A 24,120-nucleotide genomic window follows, 5' to 3' on the forward strand; every position below is an offset into this window, starting at 1 on the left:
GCCTGTATGTAATTACTATGAAGAAAACTTTTTAAAAAATACGGAAAAGAAATTCAAGAATAGGATTTGAGGAGGTGAAATAATTAAGTTTGGTTTAAACTCTATAACCATAGTTATGATCTTAGTAGTATTTTCGGTGCGCCACTATGTCGCATAAAAATGACGTAATTGGTCACGTTCACTCAGCTGTTCCCATCAAATCGCAGAGGCAGGAAACGAATTCATTTTAAAAATATTTTATCATTATTTCCACGCTCAGTCCGTCGACATGACCGGACAGCCTTCCCATTAAGCGTGAGTAGACACATTTTCCGGATGTAGTGCGCACTACGTCTTTGGTTTTATTCCCGGGTTAATGAGGCTGTTATTGTCTTAACTTACAGCTACACACACACAATCACACACACTGGGTTTAACTGCAGCATCACTGTCGACACTCACTCGTTTGGTTCCATAGTTATTTTAGCTATAAGTGTATGGTGTAAATGACATTGCACGCACGATGACAGTGTCACTTCCTCTAATGATGCTCTTGGCATTAGCTTAGCTGTGGCTAAGATGTTAGTATTTAGTACCTCCTGGCTAACACTGAATGGCAGAAATTAGAAATTGGTTGTTAATGGGCTAAACCCTGTTGAACGTGCCTCTTAATCATGGTCATACATTACCTCGTATTTTTCATATACTGTACTGAAAACTCGTTTCCATTATCAGCCAGTGAGAAGATGAGGCCCCTCAGAGACGCCCAGCTGGGAGCCTTCACCTTCTTTGCCTCAGCTCTCCCTCATGATGTCTGTGGGAGCAATGGCCTCCCTCTTACCCCCAACTCTATCAAAATCCTGGGACGTTTCCAGATCCTCAAGACCCTCACTCACCCCAGACTCTGCCAATATGTGGACATCTCCAGAGGGAAACACGGTAAGACCTTCTGTCATTTTGGAAATCCTGTCCTTCCATTTGACCACATTTGTCTCATTCACTATGTAGGACTGCTTTTTATTGTAGTCCAGTGCAACAACAGCACAAACAAAAGTTACTAGTGAGCGTCCGACCCTGCAAACTCAACCCTGAAGCCTCGGAAAGTACTTACCCAGAGAGGGAATGTTTTTTTCCACATGGAGCTAGATTAAGTCCTTGTTTCTGTCGGCCAAAATGCAGGTTTAGTATCTTACTTTCTTAAAGTTTCTTGGGAAAGTTTCAGTGTAGCATCCGCACACAGTTTCCCTTATTTTAAATACATCTCAGTGAATGCTTGCTAACTCTGTCACATCTCTTCATTTTGGCTTCTTCTTCTTCTTCTCGCCCTCTAGAACGACTGATCGTGGTCGGTGAACACTATGAAAACAGTTTAAGTGACTTCCAGAAGCAGGGGAGAGCAGCCAGGTGAGATTACAAATCCTTAAATATTAACTATTGTGAAGTAATTGGAGTATATGTGATGAGCCTGTTGTCCTTTCCTTCTGACACTTTCACTGGTGAGCAGTCATCATTAAACCTTATGCAGTTCAGGAATGATGTTGTGTATGATGGAGCTGGAAATGACATGCACTAACCTTGCCATCTACTGGCCAAGCTTAGGTTTGCATAGTAACTGCAGTGTGTTGGAATTTCTGATGCTGACGTGTTGAAAATGCGGATGAATTCTATATCCTGTCTTCTCTCTGATCGCCACTCGATCCTGAAAACACACCGTTGTGTATTTGTGCGTGTTAGCCCAGAGAAGGTGCTGCAGATAGCCTATGAGGTCCTGGAAGGCCTGGAGTTCATGAACAAGCACGGTATGGTCCACAGAGCCCTCAGCGCACACAACGTGCTCATGGACTGCAAGGTGGGACTGAGCTGTTTCGTGTATGTCTGTCCGTCCCTGAGGGAAAGTCTGTCCAATTAAAATGATAGCTTGAATGTAATTCTGTCATTCTAAGATGGATCTTTCCTTTGTAGGGGAATGTCAAGCTGGCAAAGTTCGGCTTTTATCACATGACTGATCACGGGGCTGATGTGGATTTTCCCATTGGGTGCGTCTTTTTCTCCTCATTCATCACAGACAGAGGTCCATTAGTGCTCCTCTGGAACTCCTCAGCTGCCTGGACGGAGCTATGTGAGCTGTCTGTTCAGGGTCAAAGGTTCCCTCGTGTCTGTTTGTGCTTAGTCAAATCATAAAAAAGGCAATTGACCGTAACATTGATGCATAATGGCCCATCCGTTTTCATAGAAACCAGGTTCTGGGGCATCAAAATAGCTTCCTGGTTCAGGAACTGTAACAGATCGTTGGACTTTGATCCTAATCCAGAGGCCTTTGTGTTCTACCAAGTATCTCTGTGTCATATCCTTCTGCAGATTGAAAAGAGGAATGATGGCACAAACCCATAACTTTCAATAAAACATCTGGAGGGAAAATGTAATAAATGTAACTGTCAAACAGCTACGAAGGAGCAGCTGAATGCATCACTTAATCACAGAGCTGTGAGCGATACCGTGCATTCATTCCTCCATTAAACGTAATGTGGAGGACGTAGTACAGAAGTAACATATGGTGGGATGTTTCTGCGCTGAGCTGTGAAACCGGCTTATTTAGAGGCCGCCGCCCATATCTGCTCTGTGCTCGTCGCCTCAGGTACCCATCATACCTTGCTCCAGAGGTGATCGCTCAGGGCTCCTTCCACCACAGCGACTCGTCCCACGACGAAGCTCCTCTGCCGTCAGGACCCAAGACTGATGTGTGGTCTCTCGGGGTTTTGCTCTTTGAACTGTGTGCAGTAAGAATCCTTCATGCGAGAATCAGACCTTTTTTTTTAACGGCCTGAATTCACGGAGCATCTTCACCTTAAACTAACTCTGTGAATCGATTGCAGGGCCGACGGCTGCTGCAGAATATCGACATCAGCGAGAGACTGAAATTCATCCTGACCTTGGGTAAGAGAAAAGGACGTCATAATGGAAGTGCTGAGCAATATGCTCTTAAGCTCGATTAGGCTCACGCTGTGATGTCTGCTGTGCTCAGGCTGCATGGACGACATTGTCACCGTCCTCGCCGAGGAACATGGCTGCCTGGACACCATTAAGGTAGAGTAAGAGATGAACATTTAAAGGTGATAAATACAGGTTTAATATGGCCCAACAAGTTCAGATCCCACAGTTTTAACTTCTCGTGTGTGTTTAAATATATTCCGTCTCTCAGATTTGGTCCCATTCGTAGTTTCGTGTCAGCGCTTCCTGATCTTTTTCCTCTTTTTGTGAGATTGCTGTCTGTGCTGTGTCATTTTTTACAGGCGCTGCCCGAGAACGTTCTGGAGTTATTAAGGAAATGCTTGACTTTTCTTCCCTCTAAAAGGTAAATACACTCTCTGCTGGATATCGTGTCGGAGGACGTTTGTCATTTAGTTTCCAAAACACTTTGGTCACGCAGGTTATGAAATAGCTGCTGCGTGTACGTCAGAGAGGATCCAACGTGCCAGAACCAACAAGCGAGCTGATACCAAAACAAACAGATGCCCGTTATTGCCATAAACAGCTTTTATGACTTTATATGACTTAATATTTAATGCAATAAAAGGCACACTGTGGATTCCGCTGTTGTGTCCATAAAGTCTTTGTGTGTGTCCTCCAGGCCGACCCCTGCGGAGCTGCTGGGAGACCCTGTGTTTGACGGCGTCTCATGCCTCTACACACCCTTCCAGAAGCCTGTTAGCCTGTTCTCTTCTTCCCTGCGCTGTGCACATCTGGAGCTCCCAGAGGACATCAGTGACCTTTGCAAAGGTCTGCACACAGTTACACATGCAGCCTCACACACCACACACGCACACACGCACACACACACACACACACAGATCACTCAGACAGACTGTCGTCCTCTTAAAGCAACACTGACGGTGTCCTCTGTCCTCCAGGTCTGTTTTTACTGTTGCTGCAGTGCTCCATGAGTTAGCTTGATGCAGCCATTTGGCTTCGTGTGCTGCAGCACCGCCTTTGCCTGCAGGAGGTGTTCACTGTTTTGTGTGTCCGTGTGTGTGTGTGTGTGTGTGTGCTGATAGACGACGATGAGGACTACCTGTCCGAGCGGACCATAGATGAGGTGTACCATCTGTGGTGTCTGGCGGGGGGAGACCTGGAGAAGGAGCTGACCAACAAGGAGATCATACAGTCCAAACCTCCGATCTGCACGCTGCCCAAGTACATCACACACCCACCCACACACACCCACACACACACACACACTGATGCTGATGAAGGCCTTTGCTGGTTTTGGGTGATATTCAGGCTTTGTGAAACGTCTCTTTCTGTCTTCAGTTTCGTTCTAGAGGACGGGGAGTCTTTCGGACACGTGCGGGATCGAAGTTTCCTGCTGGACGACACCACGGTGACACTGTCTCTGTGCCAGCTCAGAAATGTGAGACGACAGGACACGTGCAGTGTTGTGTCACTGAATAGAGTGTGTGTAGGATTGAGGTTTGGAAATGATTTCTTTCTGTTTTAAAGATGTTTCAGCACAGCGTCCTGACTTTTGTTCTTTTCACTAACTGACAGAATAAAGAACCTTCACTGTCTTATTTCATGTTAATGTGGCCTTGCTTGTGATCGCCATTGATCCACAATACAAAATGCACCTTTTGAACCACATTTAACTCTATTTGTGGATCCATTTTGTGTTTTCAAGCTCCTGTTTTCCCTTTTCAGAGACTGAAGGACGTAGCAGGAGAAGCCTATTACCCTCTGCTGGAAGACGAGTAAGTGGTCTCCATCCTGAACTTCTGTCCTCTCGTCCCCTGTAGCTGTTTTTCACATCACGCCATCATTTATTTTGGCCCGGGCGATGTCATATCTCCTTCGCTTCTCCCTCCTTCAGACAGTCAAGTCTGCCTCAGTCCAACAGCAGCAACGAGCTGTCGGCCACCGTCACGCTGCCGCTCATCATCCGCGAGAGAGACACCGAGTACCAACTCATCCGCATCATCCTGTTTGACAGGCTGCTCAAGGTCTGGGCTCCACACACACGCACGCACATGCACATACACACTCATGGGATGCTACACCCATGAGCACATCATGTATGAATGTTACCTCCTGTCTTTGTATTAATTGTTATTCTAAGCTGGGTGATATGCACTGCTTCATGTTCTGTCCTCAGGCCTATCCCTTTAAGAAGAACCTGGTGTGGAAGGAGGCCCGAGTGGATATCCCCCCCCTTGTTCGAGGTCTGGCCTGGGCTGCTCTGCTGGCCATCGAGGTACAAGAGAAATTACTGTGTTGAGGTGAAGTGCAGTTTCACGTGTGGATGCTCATCTTTCTCTTTTCTCGACACACAGGGAGACATTCAAGCCAAATATGAGAGCATTGACAAAGACACGCCCATACCGACGGACAGACAGGTGACCGTTATTTAAAACAGGATGGCGACGAAATGTCCTGAAATGAGCTTGACTGAACTCTTCCGTGTGCTTTCCCAGATCGAGGTGGACATCCCGCGCTGCCACCAGTACGACGAGCTGCTGTCGTCTCCTCAGGGCCACATCAAGTTCAGGCGCGTGTTGAAAGCCTGGGTGGTCTCGCACCCTGACCTGGTCTACTGGCAGGGTCAGTCACCCCCCCCCCCCCCCCCCCCCGCACGCTGCCCGTCCAGTTCTGTTTCTGTTTTTCTTTATTTCTTCTTTTTCGTTTCACAGTTTGTAACAGTGCAGATGCGTTGAATTCAAAGGTTTTTATTGGCTCAGAGGTTTCATGAAAAATGTTGCCAGTAAAATACAGTTTGTCCACATATTTGCACACTGCATAATAACACTAATATGAACATTAATACAAAATAAAAATTTCTATATATGCATTATTTCCAGCATATACACTGTATTATATGCATGCATGCATTTATGTGTGTGTGTAGATCATTCACTGTCCAGATCGTGGCTGGTTGATGCTCATCGGACAGCAGGACATGTCCTGTCTCCTCCTCTGAGGACTGATTTTATTTTCAGGTCATTGAGGTCTTTGAAATCTGAAATTAGAGCTGAACTTCTTGAAGTAAAAGCTCCTCCTCTCACTGAATGTTTTACTTCATAGGAGGAGGTGCACCTCTGTCTCAGCCTCACCTGTTTGTTTTCTTTTGCTTGCGTCGCCTTTGTTCACACTGCTGTACTACACGAGTGGACACTAGGTGGTGCTGCTGTCACATCTTGTAATCTCTGTTTCTCTCACTCACTTGCAGCTTTGTGACTTCATACAGCAGAATTTGTACTAAAACTGTTTTGATTTTCTTCTCTTTGTTTCAGGTTTGGATTCACTTTGTGCTCCTTTCCTCTACTTGAATTTCAATAATGAGGGTAAGAATTTAAACTTTATTTCCACCCTCTTTTTGTGTTTTTTGGCCTCCTCTCATACTTGTCGTACTCTTCACAGCCCTGGCTTATGCCTGCATGTCTGCCTTCATTCCCAAATACTTGTACAACTTCTTCCTGAAGGACAACTCTCACGTGATTCAAGGTGAGACAATAAGCTGACGTTACACCGCTCGGCTGTGTTTTTCCAGAGTGTTGGGATCTTAAATCTTATTTGTTTCTCATGATTGGGATAGAAATTAGACACTGTCCTTATTTTTCCACCATCCAGTGTGTTTGAGCCACTGCAAGTCCGCCAATAATTACAAACATGGTCCGAGCATTCGGCTAAGTTCAAAACCAAATTACCGTCAGCGGGCACAGAGCATAAGGCCGTTGATTAAATTTTGCCTCCGTGTTGTTCCTAAGCTGTGAAAGCTAATTTTAGTCTGTCTTAATGGAGTTTGCAGCTGAGCCACATCATTTAGAGATACGAGAAACAAATGAAACCTCAAAAGCCTGCAGAGAAATGTTACAAGCGATTCTGATGTGACCAGTAAACGGCTGCGGCGCACACCTCTTGAACCCTGCGGGGAACGTGGCTATTATCCCGTCTTCCCGCCGGAGTGCACTAATGTTAGTCTGGTCGGAGCTCTTTTGTTGACTTACAGTGTGAAGGATGGTGGCAGCGCAGCATTATGCCGCCTGAGTTCCCCCCTCAGCATGTACACGAGTTAGTTTCCAAGGTTGCAGCGTGGATCAGCAGTCTCCCTGCTGCAGTCCTACATTGTCCCTGCACCCTGTTTGTTAGCATATATCAAACACTAAAAGACCGATCTCGCTGATTAAGACTGATTTCCCAATGCAGCCATTGTTTGGTCACTTTGTGTGTGTTTCTGTGTTGTGTAACAGCTCCTGCACGCTTGGCTCGTTCGGTCGAGCTCACTTCCTTCCAGCTTCTCAGCACACAGTAGATCATTTATAGACCTTTGGCTCTTTTGCCTGTGTTTCAGAGTATTTGACGGTCTTCTCCCAAATGATTGCCTTCCACGACCCCGAGCTAAGCAACCATCTAAATGAGATTGGCTTCATCCCAGACGTAAGTTACCCAGAGTGCAAGCGCATTGACACGCTGACGTCAGTGGGCAGCAGCACTGTCTTCTGTTGCAAGTTTACCTTTAGTTGGAAGTCAAAGGTAATTAGAAATGATTACAGTTTGTGGCTCCGCAGCAGGCAGAGGGACTGACCGTCCATACATCACTGTGTATGTCTTCCATTGTCATTGACGCTTATTGTTCCACGTCCTCCTTTCCGGAATTTGTGGCGAGGGTCAAGTTGTCCCTACAGTCCACTGGTGATGATTTATATGGCGACTAATGTCTTCTAGGCACACTTAATGATCGTCCTCTGCCGGGCTTACCTTATTTCTCTTCGCCACCTCTTCCTGCCCTTCGCTTTCCTCTTCGCAGCTCTGCTCAGACGGTGACAAGGTTAAAGTCTCTGGCGTCTCTCTGGGGTTTCAGTTAGTGTGCTGATGAATGCGTGTCACCTGTGGGACATTAGCCAATGAAAAGTGGGGTTTTCATCATCGAGGAGTCAGGGGTTTAAGCGCTCTCCTCTTTGCAGTTTCTGATACTGCAGCTCCTTTCGTAAAGTGGAGCACAAACCCGCGCCTGCTGATTGTCTGCCATCGTTCGTTTGCACGAATGTCGGCTGGAGGTGTTTCTTCAGACAAAGCTTTACCTTGAACAGATGTCCCATTGAGATTCTTAAATATCTTGCTCCTCCATTGTTCAGACTTGGCTCTTCGTCGCATGCTGACTCGTACAGTACCACCAGCATGGACTTGCCTTTCAAAGCAGACTTTTTGTGGCTGTTTTCATTGTTAGGCCGGGATAACACTGGGACAAGCTCTGTTGATACAGCCTCCATACTTGATGTCAATCCCAGTAATTAGACTTTACAGACCATAAATCCTCTTTTTCCCTGTGAACTTCAGAGAGCACTCTGAACTGTTGTTTTACTGAGTCAATAATCCCTCGGCTCTAAAAGACCAAATGTCGCTGCAGTAAGAAATGGATTTGATTTTCCCGTATGTGCGTACTAAAACACGGCTAGCTTAATGCAGCTTGTCTTCCAGAAAAAGACAAATCTTGTGCAAGCATGCAGAAACCGCACATAATCTTTGGAAACGTTGTGGTGTGCGAGGACTCCATTCGGGCAAAGCTTTAAGCCATCAGCAGTGAGTCAGATTGCATGTAGCCAGTGGTTTAACTCAGGCCATTCTCAATTTGGCCACTTCCCCGCTCCTGGGTACGCCATTTACACCTACACTAATCCAATCTGGCTGGACTTGCCGTCCTGCTGCCGAGTGGCTGAAATTTAGGTGAGACTGTGAGTGCAGTGGCTCGCTCTCTCTCATGCTCATCGCTCCTGGGCACAGGAGAGGTCTGCTGAACAGCCACCAGCTCCCCCGCAATTAGCTATCAATTAACTGGCTGAGATAAGCTCCAGTGTTCCTGCACTCGCTGCTCCAGACCCTGAATATCACGGAGCCCCGGCGATGGTGGCCAGCGATTGGCAGGTGGTTTAACAGGTGGTAAATGGGATGTGTGCGTGTGTGTGTGTGAGTGTGTGCGTGGCAGTCTTTAATTTCAATTTTATGCATTTCCTCCTGGGAAAGTGGGAATGGAAAGCGTGAAGCAGGAGAGAAAAGAGGGCTGGATGACAAGATTGGTGTAATGAGATTCATTGTTAGCTTTCTCCCTGTTGACTGCGACCGAACTCAGCAGTTTGCTCTTTATTGCTGTTTGTTTCTCAGAGGCTGCTGCTTCTCTCCAGTCAGAAAGCACTTCAGTCATTTCACCTCAGCTCCTCACTTTGATATACAGGATTTTACATACAAATGAAGCTGCTTTATGCCATTAATGTGCTGATATCTCCTCTTGTTTCCTTACGTGCAGCTCTATGCCATCCCCTGGTTCCTGACCATGTTTACACGTGAGTAGCTTTCCTTTGTGCTCTGATATGATGTGGCACTGTGCATAATCCAAAACTTTCAGGAGGTATTTTGAGTCTGCTTCAATTAGAGTATCAATAAAAGGGAGAAAAGGTCAGCAGCTCCATTTCTGTGGCTTTTCTGGGCTTTTTCTCTCGGTGACCTTTATTCCAGCTGCTAATTAATTCCAGTCCTGAAGGGAAAGAACTGGACCACTCAGTGTTACATTACACCAGCACGTCTTTATTTAGATTTATTTTGAATGCATTTAACAACATAAAGCTGATGAGACATAACCTGACGCAGCAGATGGTTTGTTACACTGAACCATCTGCGAAGTCGTACTCGCAAACTGATTGGAAAAAGGCCGGCGCGCTCAGGAAGTACTTGGCAGGTGATTGGATGAGCCATCTGTCTGTCACCGTCTACTACAGGCCAGCTCCAACCAATCAGATCAACCAACCATACGATGTTGTGGTAGGACTCTTGCCAAAGCCAAACGGCAGAAGAGCCAAAACATATTTCCCGACGTGAAAAGTCCTTCCTCGATACCTCAGCTCACCTCTTCAGGAGCCGCCGTTGTTGTTTTCCTCTCGCTGCCAGCGGTTCCTCAAAGGACGCTGATTGGTCTAAAGCGACTTCAAACACAAACACACTCGTCCTGAGATGAAATATGAAACGAGCATCCAAATATTACTAAAAACAGTCTTGACTCACGAGCTTTTACTGAGCTTTCAACTACATCTTACGCTCTGCACCAGTGGATGGAGCTCTGCAGTCATTGTCAATTAAAACAGGATTCATGACAGCTGATAGCAATCAGATTCATGTCTGAGGATCAGCTGGTGGTGAAAAGATGCATCCATCCATCCATTTTCTATACCGACTATCCCTTTCGGGGTTGCGAGGGGGCTGGAGCCTATCCCAGCTACAATGGGCGAGAGGTGGGGTGCACCCTAAACCGGTCGCCAGCCAATCGCAGGGCAGCATAGAAGGGCAGACATTCACGCTCACACTCACACCTAAGGACAATTTTAGAGTCACCAATTAACCTAAATGAGCATGTTTTTGGTCTGTGGGAGGAAGCCGGAGTGCCCGGAGAGAACCCACGCATGCACGGGAAGAACATGCAAAAAAGGCCCTGCCCGACCCAGGGATCGAACCGGCGACCTTCTTGCTGTGAGGCACTGCCTGCTGCGCCACCATGCCGCCCTGCGAAAAGATGCATGAAATAAACACATAAACACATAAAGACACACATCTACTCACTACATTTCTGAAGAACTACTACTACTACTTTCCCTTCCACATAAAAAAAACATATCATCATCTGATAATATATGATGTACTGTTACATATTAAACCACCCAGTAGTACTGTACATAAAACTGGTAGAATCAGCTCCTCCACATTTTGCTGCCAATGCTTCTCGACTGTAAGTTGTGCTTGGAGTATTTTGTAGTGTAGTACAATAACTTAAAGGTTCTGTTCGTGACATTATGAGTTGAGTTCGAGTGAAGCGTTTTTTACGATGATCTTTGGGCTCAAAAGACTGTTTTGCCATCCTGAAATGGACGGTGGACATTATACTGTAGTTTTTAAAAGGTAAAGGTATTTTGTATGCAGGCACATGTCTGTAGCGAGTGTCACGTCTCTGTGACTCTGTGACGAAGCTGAGCTGAGCTGAGGTCTGTACAGGCTTATTATAGCGCTCCCTGTGGGCCAGTCTGCACCTTTTTCTGCTTCTACATAGTGACTCACTGAGACCGTTAATGTGCCGAATTAGAAATCCTGATTGTGCCTGAGATATTTCATGAAATACAGTACACAAGCCATCATGGGTGTTGGGATGGTGGTTATCTCACAGCTATTTCAAGGCTGTCGATTAGATTGGCGTGGTTTTACAGTCAGCTGAAAATACACAATTAATGAATTGTAACCTGCTGGTCGTGAGGAGACTTTTGAGGCGATAGCGAAAAGGAAATCAGTGCGTTTAGATCCAGACAATAATCAATCCCAGACATTCAATTCCAAGATGGTAAAAATAAAAAGCCTCTGATAAATATGGATTTAAAAAACAAATTGTATCCGCCAGCTTCCTCAGGAGGCCGTGATGCATTGCTGTGCCCATATTTATCAAGGACTTCTTCATTTTTACTATCTTTACTGCCCTAAATTGGATTTTGTAAACACATCCTACACCACAGCCCAATGAGGACGTAAGGGTCACGATGAATACTCCTCCTTTCTCGAATTAAAAAAAAAAAAAAAAATTAAAATATAAGTGGAGCTTTTTGCAGCGCTATTCACTCTGAGAAGATTATGTTCAGACATACAGTACGAGGACTGTGCACAATAAGCAGAAAGCGCCTCTATAATAGAATCCATTACAGGAGTCCTGCAGCATCGGCTGCCTTTGTGAAGCTCGTAACGCTCAGCTTCTGTGCAGACTCATACGCCTGTATTGAGAGAGTTCTGAAAAGTGTTCAATGAGAGAAAATGAGAGTATAGTTAAATTGGGCGGACATGTATTGTGTGGCAGTTAGAAAGGTTATAATGTTCAGGGGATGACTGGAAAGGTTGACTCGTGATCTTAGTTCAGGTGGACAGATGACACACCTGCAGGTCTGTGATGATTCTGAGCTGCTGATGTCTAAATGGTTGAGATGCAATGAAGTCATTCCAGCAGAACCCAGTCAGGTTATGTGTTAGTGGGCAAAATGTGAAATTATTGGAATATGTTCTTTTTTTTTTTGCCTGTGTACCGTAATATAAGATAAGACAACACTTTATTAACACCCACAGGGGAACAGTTTCAGCTATGAGTCCTGTCTTCTGAGCTCTGTGCAGTTTGAGGAAAAACTAATGAAGAAGAGTTGTTTTTGGCAGCAATAATTGCACGTTTTCTGACTTAACATTGGAAATCTAACTAGCATCGTGCATGAGTGATCCCACCTTCTGTGTTGCAGCAGAGGTTTTATTTTTTCTCAGCATGCAGGTTGTCAGTTGATGGCAGCATTACGCTTTTATCTCTCCACAAAGCACGTTGAAGTCTGAAATATGGACCTATTAGTAGGGGTCACAGATTATTGTTGCAAATTAAATGATATGCAATTAACCTGTGTGTCTTCTAGGTGCAGCCTCATCACACAGGACAACTGTCTGAATAACTTTTTGCCCTCTGATATAATTTAAGATGGTGCGTCAGAACCTGCAGACTCGAACACAACCTGTGATTCACATTAATTGTAGCCAAATTGATCTGAAGATTGCATTTTGCAGAGGGATGTTTCAGTCTTCAGTTAAACACACACACACACACACCCACACACGCAGGCCACCTCTGGGGTAGAGAGTGTGAAGTGTGACCCTTTTACCCCTTATCCTCCCCCTGAGGCAGTGTGTGAGTCCAGTATTCAGGAGATGTGCCCCTCTGACTGCTAATGTCCCCAATCCAATATGAGACAAGGTTGGAGGGTCATCTTGCATTCACACACACACACGCACGCACACACACACACACACACTCTCAGACACGCTGCCTGTCACTCACATGCAGCAGTCTGCCCAGCTGACTGCTAATGTGGCGCGGACCCTCTGAGGTATTTTCTCACCACTCGCTCTCTCAGCCTCGCCACAGTCACACTCTGCCCACACACATAACGCAGCCCATAACAAACCCCGGGATGATATAAACAGGTGGACAGCGCCGGTTCTCATGCATAAATCCCAACAGGGAGGAAGTGTTAAATTTTAAAAATAATATGACTGAAATACTAACTGCAGTGGGACGATTATCAGGATGTGGTTTTATTTGGCTTGAACCAACCTGAGCACATTCCTCGTGCTAAAGCTCCTCAGCCCCCTGATGTTCTCCCTGTCATTTTTCCACAACAACACCCACCTAAAAACATTTTCCCAGCTGCCACCCCCACATCAAAATATTCCTCCAGGCAGGCAACCTTGCCAGCGCACAACATTGCTTAGCTTGCTTCCCATTTTAAAGCCACACAGCCGTGTTAGGTAAATGCACCATGCTCATGCAAATCGTGCTCATTATGTCCAAAGTGATTCCCGTTTCTCGCTCCCCTTTGTTGTGTTTATTTGTGTACAGATGTGTTTCCGCTGCACAAGATCTTCCACCTGTGGGACACGCTGCTGCTGGGTAACTCCTCTTTCCCCTTCTGTATCGGCGTGGCCATATTGCAGCAGCTCAGAGATCGACTCCTGGCTAATGGCTTCAATGAGTGCATCCTGCTCTTCTCTGACCTGCCAGGTGAGTGCCCTTCATCCCTCCTTTCAGGTGCACTTCATACTCTCACTAAGTCACTTGATCATAAAAGGCACATTTTATTATTTATTTTCTGCACGAGTGAAGCCGTAGTGCCTCTGCAGGTATAAACAAGTGGAAATCACACAGAAGCACTTTTGTCCTTAAACCAGACTTGGAGGCCGTCCATGTGTATCAGCGGCTGCCATTTTCAGGAGGCTGTTTTCCTTTGCTCAGAGTACTGATGTGTGCTGATGTGGCTGAGTTAATGATATCCTCAAAGCAGGCAGCTCTGCACTCCCACACAGACACACTCCCTCCTCGATGCGCTTCAGGGGTGCCACGCTCTGCTCTGCATCTGCCGAGCCGTCAACCTGCTGCACCCTGGGAATTGTATGCCACAGCAGTCACAACCTTTATGGTTCTCCAGCGTTCCCGTCACTTATCATCTGCACTCAGAGCTTAAGTCCATCTTTCGCCTGCTTTAACCGTTTCGCCGCTCGATGAGTGAGGGGTTGCTGTTGGGCTCTTGAGTGCTATCAGACGTGAACCAGAGAGATTAAGTGGCGCTTCTAACCACAAATGCAAGATTATGCATGCAAGAAAAGGAGATAGACTTAAATAAATAAAGCCAAAGGTTAGCTTGGGAATGTGAGGCTAGTGGGCTGCCTGAAGCAACGATCTGCTTTGCTAATACTAAGATACTGAGATTTGTATTAAAAACTGCACTAACACGGGCGGAAGGAGTGATGGCGGGCAATGCTGCTGGCAGGAGAAGAAACAGGGTGCAAAGATAGATGAATCACATCTGATGGCCGTTTTATTTATTTATTAGCAACGACACACAGTGTAAATTACAGTTCTTTAACCTTGTTGCACCACTTAAGTGATATCTTACTACAGTGCAAAAATGAGGTGTGAGAGGGGGCGGATGGGTCCCAAATATTGAAATACAGTCTTTAAACTCGGCAGTGTGGCTGTTAATCCCTGCTGGTTTCAGTGCTTACAGGCAGGAGGAGTAACGCCGCCGCCTCTTTTAAATAAGACGCAGGAGGAGGGCCGACAAATCAGGGAGGAGTTCAGTGGCTTGATGCTAATCACGCAGGCTTGATGGGAATGCATGCTTAGCTTTGCTCTGTTGGTCACGTGTTTAAGTGCTTTTAACAGACTGACTCCCCATCCGAGGGTTTTTTAGCGTGGCGTAGGCAGACGCTGACACGTTGCCCCGAGGACTTTGATGGTTTTTGTCGGCGGCGTATGCCACCGGAGTGAAGACTCCTAACGGTGCCTCTCAATACGTGCCCTCTTTACTGCTCCTTTCCAGTTGTACAAAGCGATTACTTCAGCAAAGTATCAGTGACATAAAATTCGAGCGCAGCATTCATAATGTATGTCTTGAATGCGCTTCTCGCCTGGGGGATATCTCAAAGAATTTCACTATAAAAACTCTATTTCCAAATGCTGCTTAGCCCTCTTTTCTCCAGCTGAAAGGCAGAATGACATTGGGCTTTTAAAACCAACAGAGACAGACACAATTTGTCCAAAAGGGATGCTGGAGCACTCTGTAAACTAAGGCCAGCAGCCTCCCCTTCTGCCTACATTCAGTGCTGCCATACTTCACTGTGCTTTACTGCCCGAGTCCAGCAGATTCATGTGATGAGGCGGAAGGGAAGAGGAGAGCCAGTTCTCCTTATAAAGGTAAAATATGTTGGCCTGGAGCTGCAGTCAGCTTCTTTGGCACCATTTCCTGAGAGCAGCTACCGCTGCCAGCTCGTCTCTGTATATCACTGCCAGCCTCATTATCGCAGCTTGTGTATACCTGGGTAGTTACAGCGTAGTATCTGGCACTCTGTCTAAACTATATTAGGAATGAATTCTGGGCTGTGCTGACCTCAAACAGGTCTTGTTTACTTTAGCTTCCAGCCATGTTCTGGTCCACACTCGAGAAGTTTTATATAACTTGTTACAGAAACAGACTGCTAAGTCCAATCGAATACCAAACAGCTGAGCACGACATTCATCTCCTCTGCTAAGTAACAGTGGAGGTCTTACTACTGTAGGCTTAGCGGCCCGGAGGGGAGTGTTTTTTTTGTCGTCATGAGAGCAGAATGGCTCTGGAGATGGCAACAGAGTGCTGCAGGAATGAGTCCTAAAGCCCAAAAATGAGTTCCCTCCTCTCAAAGTCAGTGGGTTTTTTGAACAGGCTTTTGGTTCGATGCCTGAAATAAGATCTTTGGTAACACACGTTTTGTCCTACAACATAAAACACGTCAGTAAATACCCCACTCATAAATTCTGAAGCTTTCACGTGTCTTAAGAACGGTGGTTGCTAACAGGTGGTTTAAATGAGACTGCTGAGGTCATCTGGGACGTTAAACGCCTCCTCGCTGAACACAGAAACTCATCTAGACCAGAATCTGCTCTAACCTGTAGGTTTATCAATATTTACTAACGTGTCGTATGAAGCTGCGTGTCGGTGACGTCGACGTCACGTGACCGCAGTCTAGTTCATTTATCATTTGTGGCTAAACCAAACCTACAAGTATTCTTCTGTTTGCCGCAGAGCTTTTTTTTCTGCAATAATCCAAAATCAATAGAAAAATCCTGTTGGCTTTTCGTCGAGGGAACCGGGGAGATGTTGACTTCTGGGTTGGTCTACAGAAATCTGTCGTCCCTGCAGCGCTCTGCTCGTCTGTCCGTTGGTTGTTCAAACACAATGTTCCAGACTGTGATCCCAGCTGCTCTTTGATAGATTGCCATGAAACTTCATACAAACATTTATGGCTCTCAGACGTTGAAGCTCGCTAACTTCGGTGATCCCCTGCTTTTTCTACCAGCACCAACAGTGGTTCAAAATCTGGTTTGGTTCAAGACCAGATTCTCAGCTGCTTCATGTTCAGGGCTGCTTAGCAAATGTTAGCACGGCAACATGCTAGGCCCATTACAGCAGCTTGTTAGCATTGTGAGCATGTTGATGCATTTAGCTCAAATTACTGCTAAGTACAGCCTCACAGAGCTGCTAGCACGTCTGCAGACTCTTAGTTTTGTTTCTTCTTTAGCCCTTGTTAGCAGTCAGATGCTAAATATGTTTGGTGAGTGTACATTCATACAGCGGCAGTGCGTAGGACCTGGAGGTAAACATGGGTTTGGCCTTGTTAAAGTGGAAACAGACAAGTTTTCAAACCTCTAGTGTCTCCAGGTGTTTTTTTTTTGTTGGTGCTGCTGTTGAAGGCAGCTGGATTGTTTTCCTCAGGGCTCCACTAACGACCAAAAACACCATTTACACCACATTTGTTTCCAAATTTCCATGAAGTAACAATCATGAGCACAAAGAGAAAAGTGCGAGTTCATTCATTCATTTTGAAGAGCAAAAAAAAAAAAAAAATCATCTTCTAATTGGCCTTGTCAGCCTTTGTTGGAGACAAGGTTTTGGAGGTCAGGCAGTGTGTATGTGCTCTGCCTCAATACATTTACGTAGTCATGACTGCGCACACACATACACTTACACACATGGACTTGAGTTATGGTAGATATCCTGTGATTTGTGGTGCGCACCTGCTCCTTTCTGCCATCCAGCGTGCAGAATTGATGTCCTCATACAGCAGAGGCTCACATTCATTTGTTTCAGAGCGGACTCCACATGCTCATAACCACAGGAACGGCATGTGGGAAGCCAGGAAAACATGCCCTGCTGCTGGCTGGACATCATAAAAGAAGAAAAATAGACTCAATCCAGTTTATGCAGCACGCAAGGAAAGAGAAGTCACAGAGAGCGTTTTCTGAAAGAATACAGGCCGGAGCTGATTTTATTGTTTAGCCAACATGCTAATGCTGTATTTACGTTATAAACTGGCTAAAACCGTCATCATGCTTCTTACTTATTGCTTCTATTGGAGCACATCAGTCCCTCCTGTGCACCTGTCATGTCAGGTACATTTTGAAGCTGATGGAAGCGTGCTGTATGTTCAGCAGTGATGGCTGTGTCAGTGGTGAAAACGACTCTACTTATGTCATAATCGCGCACACATCACGCATCACTGGGCTTGACATTTAAGTTGTGAAGTAAGAAAAAAGCTCTGCTCCTCTTCCTGTCAGAATAAAAGTTAACGGTCAAGATAACGTTACAGGACAGTGGCTCTTAAATGATTCAGACACACACACCCTTGCCCTCCGTCTGGGCAGTAAATGGAGCCGCTGACAATAATTCTCAGTGACAAGCCTATTACATATAACACCGTGAAGTCTATAGCTGCCAATATTCCTCTGAAGAGGAGACGTCCAGATTTAAGGGAAGCGATGGAGGCTGTGAGGTCGCGTTCAGCCGCCGGTTCTCCAAAGTGTCAATGTGTCAGGTGACGCAGCTTCCTCTTCACGCAGGCGTTACATAATTCATCCCGACCATCGCCGGCGAATAAAATACTGCTGAATAATTTTCAGCGAGGTTTTATGAATGATATCACAATCAGTATATCAGAGTCTGAAATAGAATTGAATGTGAAACAGGTAAGACCTTTGCTGCAACACTTTGCCTCGGAGCCAGCAATACATCTCAGGCTGCCGTTTGCTGGCAATTAATCTCATTTTGCGATTCCCATTTGCTTAGCGTTGTAGCCTCGGGTGATCTATAACTTTCTCTTGTTTGGAGACTTCATTGATTCACAATGGAGCAGAGAGGCTCTCCGGCTGACAGGAAGCGTGTGTTTACTGATGATGCAGCGGCATTTGCCTTCACGGGACATTAGCATCTGTCTCAGTGAGCAGAGCCGGGCGCAGAACTGATGAGCTCTAGTTATAGACGTTTACTTCTGAGAAAAACAACCACGAGCTGCTGAAAGCGCTCGAGGCGCCGTCGCACAGAGGGATACGAGGAGAACACGAGCAGAAGGAGAGGCAGAACATTGATGTTGAAGGTTCAGTGTCGGGAGCCCATGACAAATCTGGCATGACGTATTTGCATTTACATTGAGGGATTTGGCTGATAGTTTGATCTGCAGCGTTTTTAAATGAGAGTACAAATAAAATAAGCTCAAATCCTATTACAGGCAACCTGGGTAATATCCATGAGGTTCTGGCAATATTGATCTGAGGCTGAATGTATTAATAATCTCAGATTCGCTCTAGGAATCCTGTCTAAAAATACTCCCACCGTAGAGAAGCTGAGGGTTATTTTCAGTTTCCTGCTCACACTCGCTCTCAGGCAGCAGTGGAAGTGCTCATTTGAGAATGACTGACAGTGAGTGTTTTATGACATTCAGAACCGGAAAATTAAATTAATAATGTCATCTCGTAGTTTTTCTGAGCGGTTCCGCTGTGCAGGCACCGCATTCAGAAGACTGACAGCCCACAAGATAACGTCACGTATACGATGAACCACGTACGCAAAGAGAAAGTCTGAAAATATCATTCAGAATCCGCTTTAGTGGCCGAGTCATGTACACATGCAACGAACGCGGCTCCATTTCGATATAACAGCAAGGAACGAGGACCACAAAGCACCAGTGACCAACAAAATAATTAAAACGTATTAATACAAGTTGAGTTTTTCTGTAAGTTGTAGACAAAACAAAGAGTTGAAGAAAGTCAGTATGGATGGATGTACATGATGGTTGTGTACAGTATGTACATGTATGCATGTCTGTATGTTTGTGTGCACAGTGTACAGGATCCATAGGACAGTGCATGTTAGAAACAGTGAATTTTAAACTGTGAAAATATGATTACAACAGAATTAAACGAATTAAAGAGTCGCCTCTCTGGTTTCTGGTTCATCTTTGTTGTCTATTTTTTTCATACCTCCTGGCACAAGCATGCATATTTGTACTCGGGTGCAAACATGCACGCCATACTGGTCCAGACTGATAATCCTAACAGCTGAGGGCCTCTACAGCTCTCCTAAGTACTGTGTAAGATGGGAACAATATGTCCAAGATAAAGAAAGGTGATGAAGTGCTTTGGCTCCTAAAATTAGGACCAAATAAGATCTGACTGACGACCTTACGTCAGTTAGGACTGAAGTCTTGGAGTGAGGTGGAGGATAAATGAGAGCCCTGGGCACTGATTGATCACTGAAAGGAGAGCAGTGCTCAGTAAAGACATAATTATGGCAACTTTTTCCTCCATGAATAATGCATGTACCCTTAAAGCCGTACAAACTCAATGCACGTCATCAGGTTAATTATGTTTGATAGACTTTACAGTGAACGAGCTGTTCAAAGAGCACTGATGGCTGCTTTATTGTTGTTATTTTCATGTGTTGGAATATTATAATGCATCTATTTTAATTCACTAAATTCTCTCATTTCCTTCATCTATTTCTGTCCTCCTCTGCCCGACAGTCCAATCCCACAAAGCCCCTGGGTTGCTCTTAGCTAATCATGCTATCCCTCTATTTGTGGCAACAAGTCACAGCCCACAATCAGCGCCTGTACATAATTACAAAAACGTAATTTTGTCCGTCTAAAAAAAGTCCTGTACAGAATTGGCTGCCTCGGAATGCCCAGCTGAGCCCAGGGCTTGTTAAAACCGCCATCAATCTCCTCTTCCTCATTCCTGCCTCTTTTAGCAGGAGGAGTGATTGCGTGCAGCATCCGTCGCCCTGGGGAGGAAAAATGTGTTTGCCTGAACGGCCTGTGAGCCGTCGGTGAGGAATCTCAGACCACCGGTGTGTTTTTCACCGGAATGAACCTTGTAACTGAGACTGTGAGGTCCTCGCCCTCGAGAGCTGACAGCCCCTAACCTTGACGCCGCCGTGGGACGGAGTCAGGGGAAAGATGCATCTTCTGTATGATTTGACTCCGGGGCCGGGCGCAGGTCACACCACAGAGCGCTCATTAGGCGGACCGGCTTATTATCCCCGAAAAAGGGGAGTAAAAGAGAGGCTGTCCGTGTGAAAGAGTGTGAAGGAAAGAATTCCTAATTTACCCAAATCCTCGGCTAATCCAGTGAGTCCCTTTTCCCTAATCCTCTCTATTCTCAATGTGAGAGGCAGGAGGAGGATGGAGAGGCGTCGGGGGAGGAGGAGAAATTCTGCTTTGCACTAAAAAAGCCCATTTTAGGGCAGGAGCTGAGAAGAGGAAGCAGGAGATAAAAGATGGGCAGTTATTATCTAAAAGAGCCACTGGCACTACTGGATGACTGTTTAAGATTATTAATGGCAGCAAAAAGCCAAGGTCAAGCTGCTCCCCTCTGCAGCTCAACCTCCCACACCACATTTACATAATCTCTGATGATTTATGTCTGATTCAAGGGAGGGAATCACGTTTTTTTACTCTCATGCTTTACACTCCATTTATTCATTTTTTTCATTAATTCACGTTCTCGGGAGTTAAATAATCTGTTCAAGTAAAAGTCAGTGGTAATTGAAAGTTGAGAGATTAGCAGAATACCCCTTTTTTTTTTGCTTTTAAGTGAAATGACTTGTCAGCTGTTGAATGGATTGCCATTAAATTTGGTACAGACAGATGTTTGTTCCCATCAGGACGGACTGTAATAACACTGGTGATGTTTAATGCTAATTACCAAATGTTAGCATGCTAATAACTCAGTAAACTGAGATGCTGAATAACCAATCATTATACCTGCTAAATGTGAGCATGCTAACATTAACATTTAGCTCTCACAGAGCTGCCTGCATGGCTGTAGACTCTCAGGTCTCTTTGTGATGTAAAAAGCTGCTGTTTTCATCCAAGGCTGCTATTTTTCACATGTATTTGATGATTAAAAGGCTGTATTGTGTATAAAAGAGCCATGTTTGCCAGCTTAGTTGGGTAAAAAAGATGTTTTTTTTAAATTGGTTGTCGGTTAATGTTTGCAAGCTCATTATAGTCTTACACTTTAAGCTTCTCCAACTTCAACACATGAAAGCTTCATATTATTTCTCCTGTTCCTTTTTGTTGCACAGAAATTGACATTGAGCGCTGCGTTCGAGAGTCCATCAACCTCTTCTGCTGGACTCCGAAGAGCGCCACCTACCGGCAGCACGCTCAGCCACCGAAGGCGTCCAGCGACAACGGCTTTGGGAAAACAGCAACGTACTACTCGTCTGACTACCAGGACATGCCCAAGACAGACCTGGTGAGGTTTACCCATCACACACACACACAGAGTGACACAGATACACTTCACAAACCTTTGTTTGAGTCAGTGACTGTTGAAGTTCAGCCTCAATGAACAAGACAGAAGACGTCTTTTCTTATTTCTTTGGTGTTTTTATGCTGGACCCTGGACTCAGACCTTGTTCCTGGTATCTGAGGTCATGAGCTGTCTTATTCAACTGACTCAGACTCTTCAAGGCCTCAATGTGACCCAGTCCAGGGTTTAATGGAAATGTATTGTCCGATAGAGACGGACTGAGACGAGGCACCGTCACACACAGTATGTACGTACGATACGCTGCAGGAAAATCTACCAGATGACTTTTTTTGAGCGTTCATGCAACGTTTCTTTGTGAAAGACATCAAAGTGTTGCACAAACGTAACGAATGATGTTTGGTCAGAGGTTAGAAATCCTTGCTCCCTCCTTCTGATGTGCACACAGAGCGACTCTCTGCACACTGCCCACACCTGCACTTCTCACCAATCAACACCTGAATGCGGAGCAGCGGAGCGGCTACAATAGGCTGTATTGATTTTTCATGTTAGAGCGAGATCCTCAGGAATCAGATGTTACAGTTTGAGGCTCGGTAAAGTTCACAGCAACCGCTTTAATTACTGAAGCGATCAGATTGTCTCTTCGCAAACAGACGGCCAATTAAAAGTGGCTTTTTAAAACACTGCCACGAATGCTTTGCAATAATCAAAATACACATTAAATCAGATTCATTTAGCAGAGGTTCATTCAGCTTCCATGGAAGCAGGTGTGAGATATTCTCCCTCCCAAGACGCATTTAAGGACCCAGCGAGCTGTCGGTCAAGCAGACCAACGTAAAGAGTGCTGATGCTTAATTTGGGCGGTGCTTATCGATATGATGCCGTCTCTCACACGGGCCTTTTGTCTGTCCCGGTTTGCCTTTCACACCTGAGCGCATCGAGTCCAGAGAGCTCACAAACACTCTCGTCAGGCCTGTCTGCCGTGCGCCCGAGTGATCGCTGTAATCTTTCTCATTCGGCCGAAGCTGAATGAGAAATGGATGGGCGGCGGCATTGATCCGCGGCCGCGTCCGTCTGCAGCCCACCTCCTCCTCAGAAAATGTTCAGGCAGGAGTGCAGCGTCTTCAAATGTCACTCCCATCACTGGACCGCCCACAAACACGCACACACACACAGTGCACACAAAACTAATCATACAGTACGACCGCAGAGATTAAAGCCAGCAAACAAACAAAGCTGAATGTTGAACTCAAAACTCTCAGCTCATTGCTCATTATCACGCACGTCCACTCGGATTATCGTCCGACCTGAAAACTGCTGACTCAGCCAAACTGTTTTTCGGGCTTTTGACTCTCTCAGCTACACGTGTGAAGCCGAACACCGGCAACTGCAAATGAAGGTTGATGAGAAGCTTCATCCTACAACGTGCCGTCTCTACAAAATCGCTCTCCAGTTGCTCCCCTGAGGAATAAGAAAAAACGCCTCGTGTGAGCACTTGAATCAGAAAATACTGCCTGTTTTCTTCTGTGTGAAAGGGACGGTTCAAGGCCTCCACTGTCTGTTCACCAGATTAAAGCGCGCCACCATCTAAATCTAAACATATAAATTATAGAAAACCCTGACTCCAGAAAAGTTGAGTTGCTTTATAAACTTAAATAAAACAGAATGTGACACTTTGTTCATCCTTTTTGATGTAAGCTCACCTGAAAACAAAGTCAATATATTTAATGTTCTTCCCCTTCAAATTCATTGATTTCTGTAAATATCTGCTTATTACGCAGAATGCAGTCATTTCCACATTTCCAATCACACTGTGTTCACTGACAGCAGTTTCCATGTGTTCATCTCCATCCACTCACAAAGTGGTGAACCTCGCTCCATCCTCTATGAACGACTGAGCCTTCCCAGGATGCCCCTTTCATACCCAATCATGATCCTCTCACCTGTTACCAGTGAGCCTGTTTACCTGTGGAACGATCCAAACAGGTGTTTTTGGAGCGTTTCACATCTTTCCCAGTCTGTGAAACGTGTCGCTGCATCAGATTCACAATAAGCAGATATTTAGCTGATGAGGAAAAACATGAAATATATTGACTTCGAGCTGATTTCAGGTCAGTTTATTCCTGCTTCACACAGCATTGTCGCAGCTCTTTTGGCATTGGTCTTCTTGTCCTACATGCTCTGAGTTTGTCTTGCATGCTTCCTTGCTGCCTCCCTCTCCGGTAGCAGAGCAGGACGCTCTGTCAGCAGATTCTCAGCCCTCGCAGCGAGCAGACATCCGTCTCGCTGGACAGCTGCTGTCCACTCAGCGTGCTTTGACTGAGTGTACGGGAGAAAACAAGCTCTTCTTCCTCTGAGCCACTGAGAAAATAATCCAAACATGGCCGAACAATTATAAAAACACTCGTTACATTAATTAAATTACCTCCTTTCTGATCGATTTTTGACATAAAATTAGT

At 45.5% G+C, this 24,120-nt stretch overlaps 1 protein-coding gene across 1 annotated transcript in view; it reads left to right on the plus strand.

Annotated features, from left to right (window-relative positions):
• Positions 1 to 161: 161 nt before the first annotated feature.
• The window catches only part of tbck (TBC1 domain containing kinase), a 38,483-nt gene continuing 14,524 nt past the window's right edge, over positions 162 to 24,120 (plus strand). Inside the window, exons 1-23 of the mRNA XM_070979814.1 lie at positions 162 to 294; positions 715 to 918; positions 1,311 to 1,383; positions 1,714 to 1,828; positions 1,942 to 2,015; positions 2,615 to 2,756; positions 2,853 to 2,913; positions 3,002 to 3,063; positions 3,270 to 3,331; positions 3,608 to 3,756; positions 4,032 to 4,170; positions 4,288 to 4,387; positions 4,675 to 4,724; positions 4,844 to 4,973; positions 5,126 to 5,224; positions 5,304 to 5,366; positions 5,445 to 5,571; positions 6,261 to 6,311; positions 6,388 to 6,471; positions 7,319 to 7,404; positions 9,269 to 9,305; positions 13,418 to 13,579; positions 21,474 to 21,646. Of these exons, the coding sequence (XP_070835915.1) occupies positions 726 to 918; positions 1,311 to 1,383; positions 1,714 to 1,828; positions 1,942 to 2,015; positions 2,615 to 2,756; positions 2,853 to 2,913; positions 3,002 to 3,063; positions 3,270 to 3,331; positions 3,608 to 3,756; positions 4,032 to 4,170; positions 4,288 to 4,387; positions 4,675 to 4,724; positions 4,844 to 4,973; positions 5,126 to 5,224; positions 5,304 to 5,366; positions 5,445 to 5,571; positions 6,261 to 6,311; positions 6,388 to 6,471; positions 7,319 to 7,404; positions 9,269 to 9,305; positions 13,418 to 13,579; positions 21,474 to 21,646 (2,232 nt within the window). The 5' untranslated portion in view covers positions 162 to 294; positions 715 to 725. The remainder of the gene's footprint in view (positions 295 to 714; positions 919 to 1,310; positions 1,384 to 1,713; positions 1,829 to 1,941; positions 2,016 to 2,614; positions 2,757 to 2,852; positions 2,914 to 3,001; positions 3,064 to 3,269; positions 3,332 to 3,607; positions 3,757 to 4,031; positions 4,171 to 4,287; positions 4,388 to 4,674; positions 4,725 to 4,843; positions 4,974 to 5,125; positions 5,225 to 5,303; positions 5,367 to 5,444; positions 5,572 to 6,260; positions 6,312 to 6,387; positions 6,472 to 7,318; positions 7,405 to 9,268; positions 9,306 to 13,417; positions 13,580 to 21,473; positions 21,647 to 24,120) is intronic.

Source organism: Chaetodon trifascialis, chromosome 2, assembly GCF_039877785.1.
Source record: "Chaetodon trifascialis isolate fChaTrf1 chromosome 2, fChaTrf1.hap1, whole genome shotgun sequence".
NCBI classification, from domain to species: Eukaryota; Metazoa; Chordata; class Actinopteri; order Chaetodontiformes; family Chaetodontidae; genus Chaetodon; species Chaetodon trifascialis.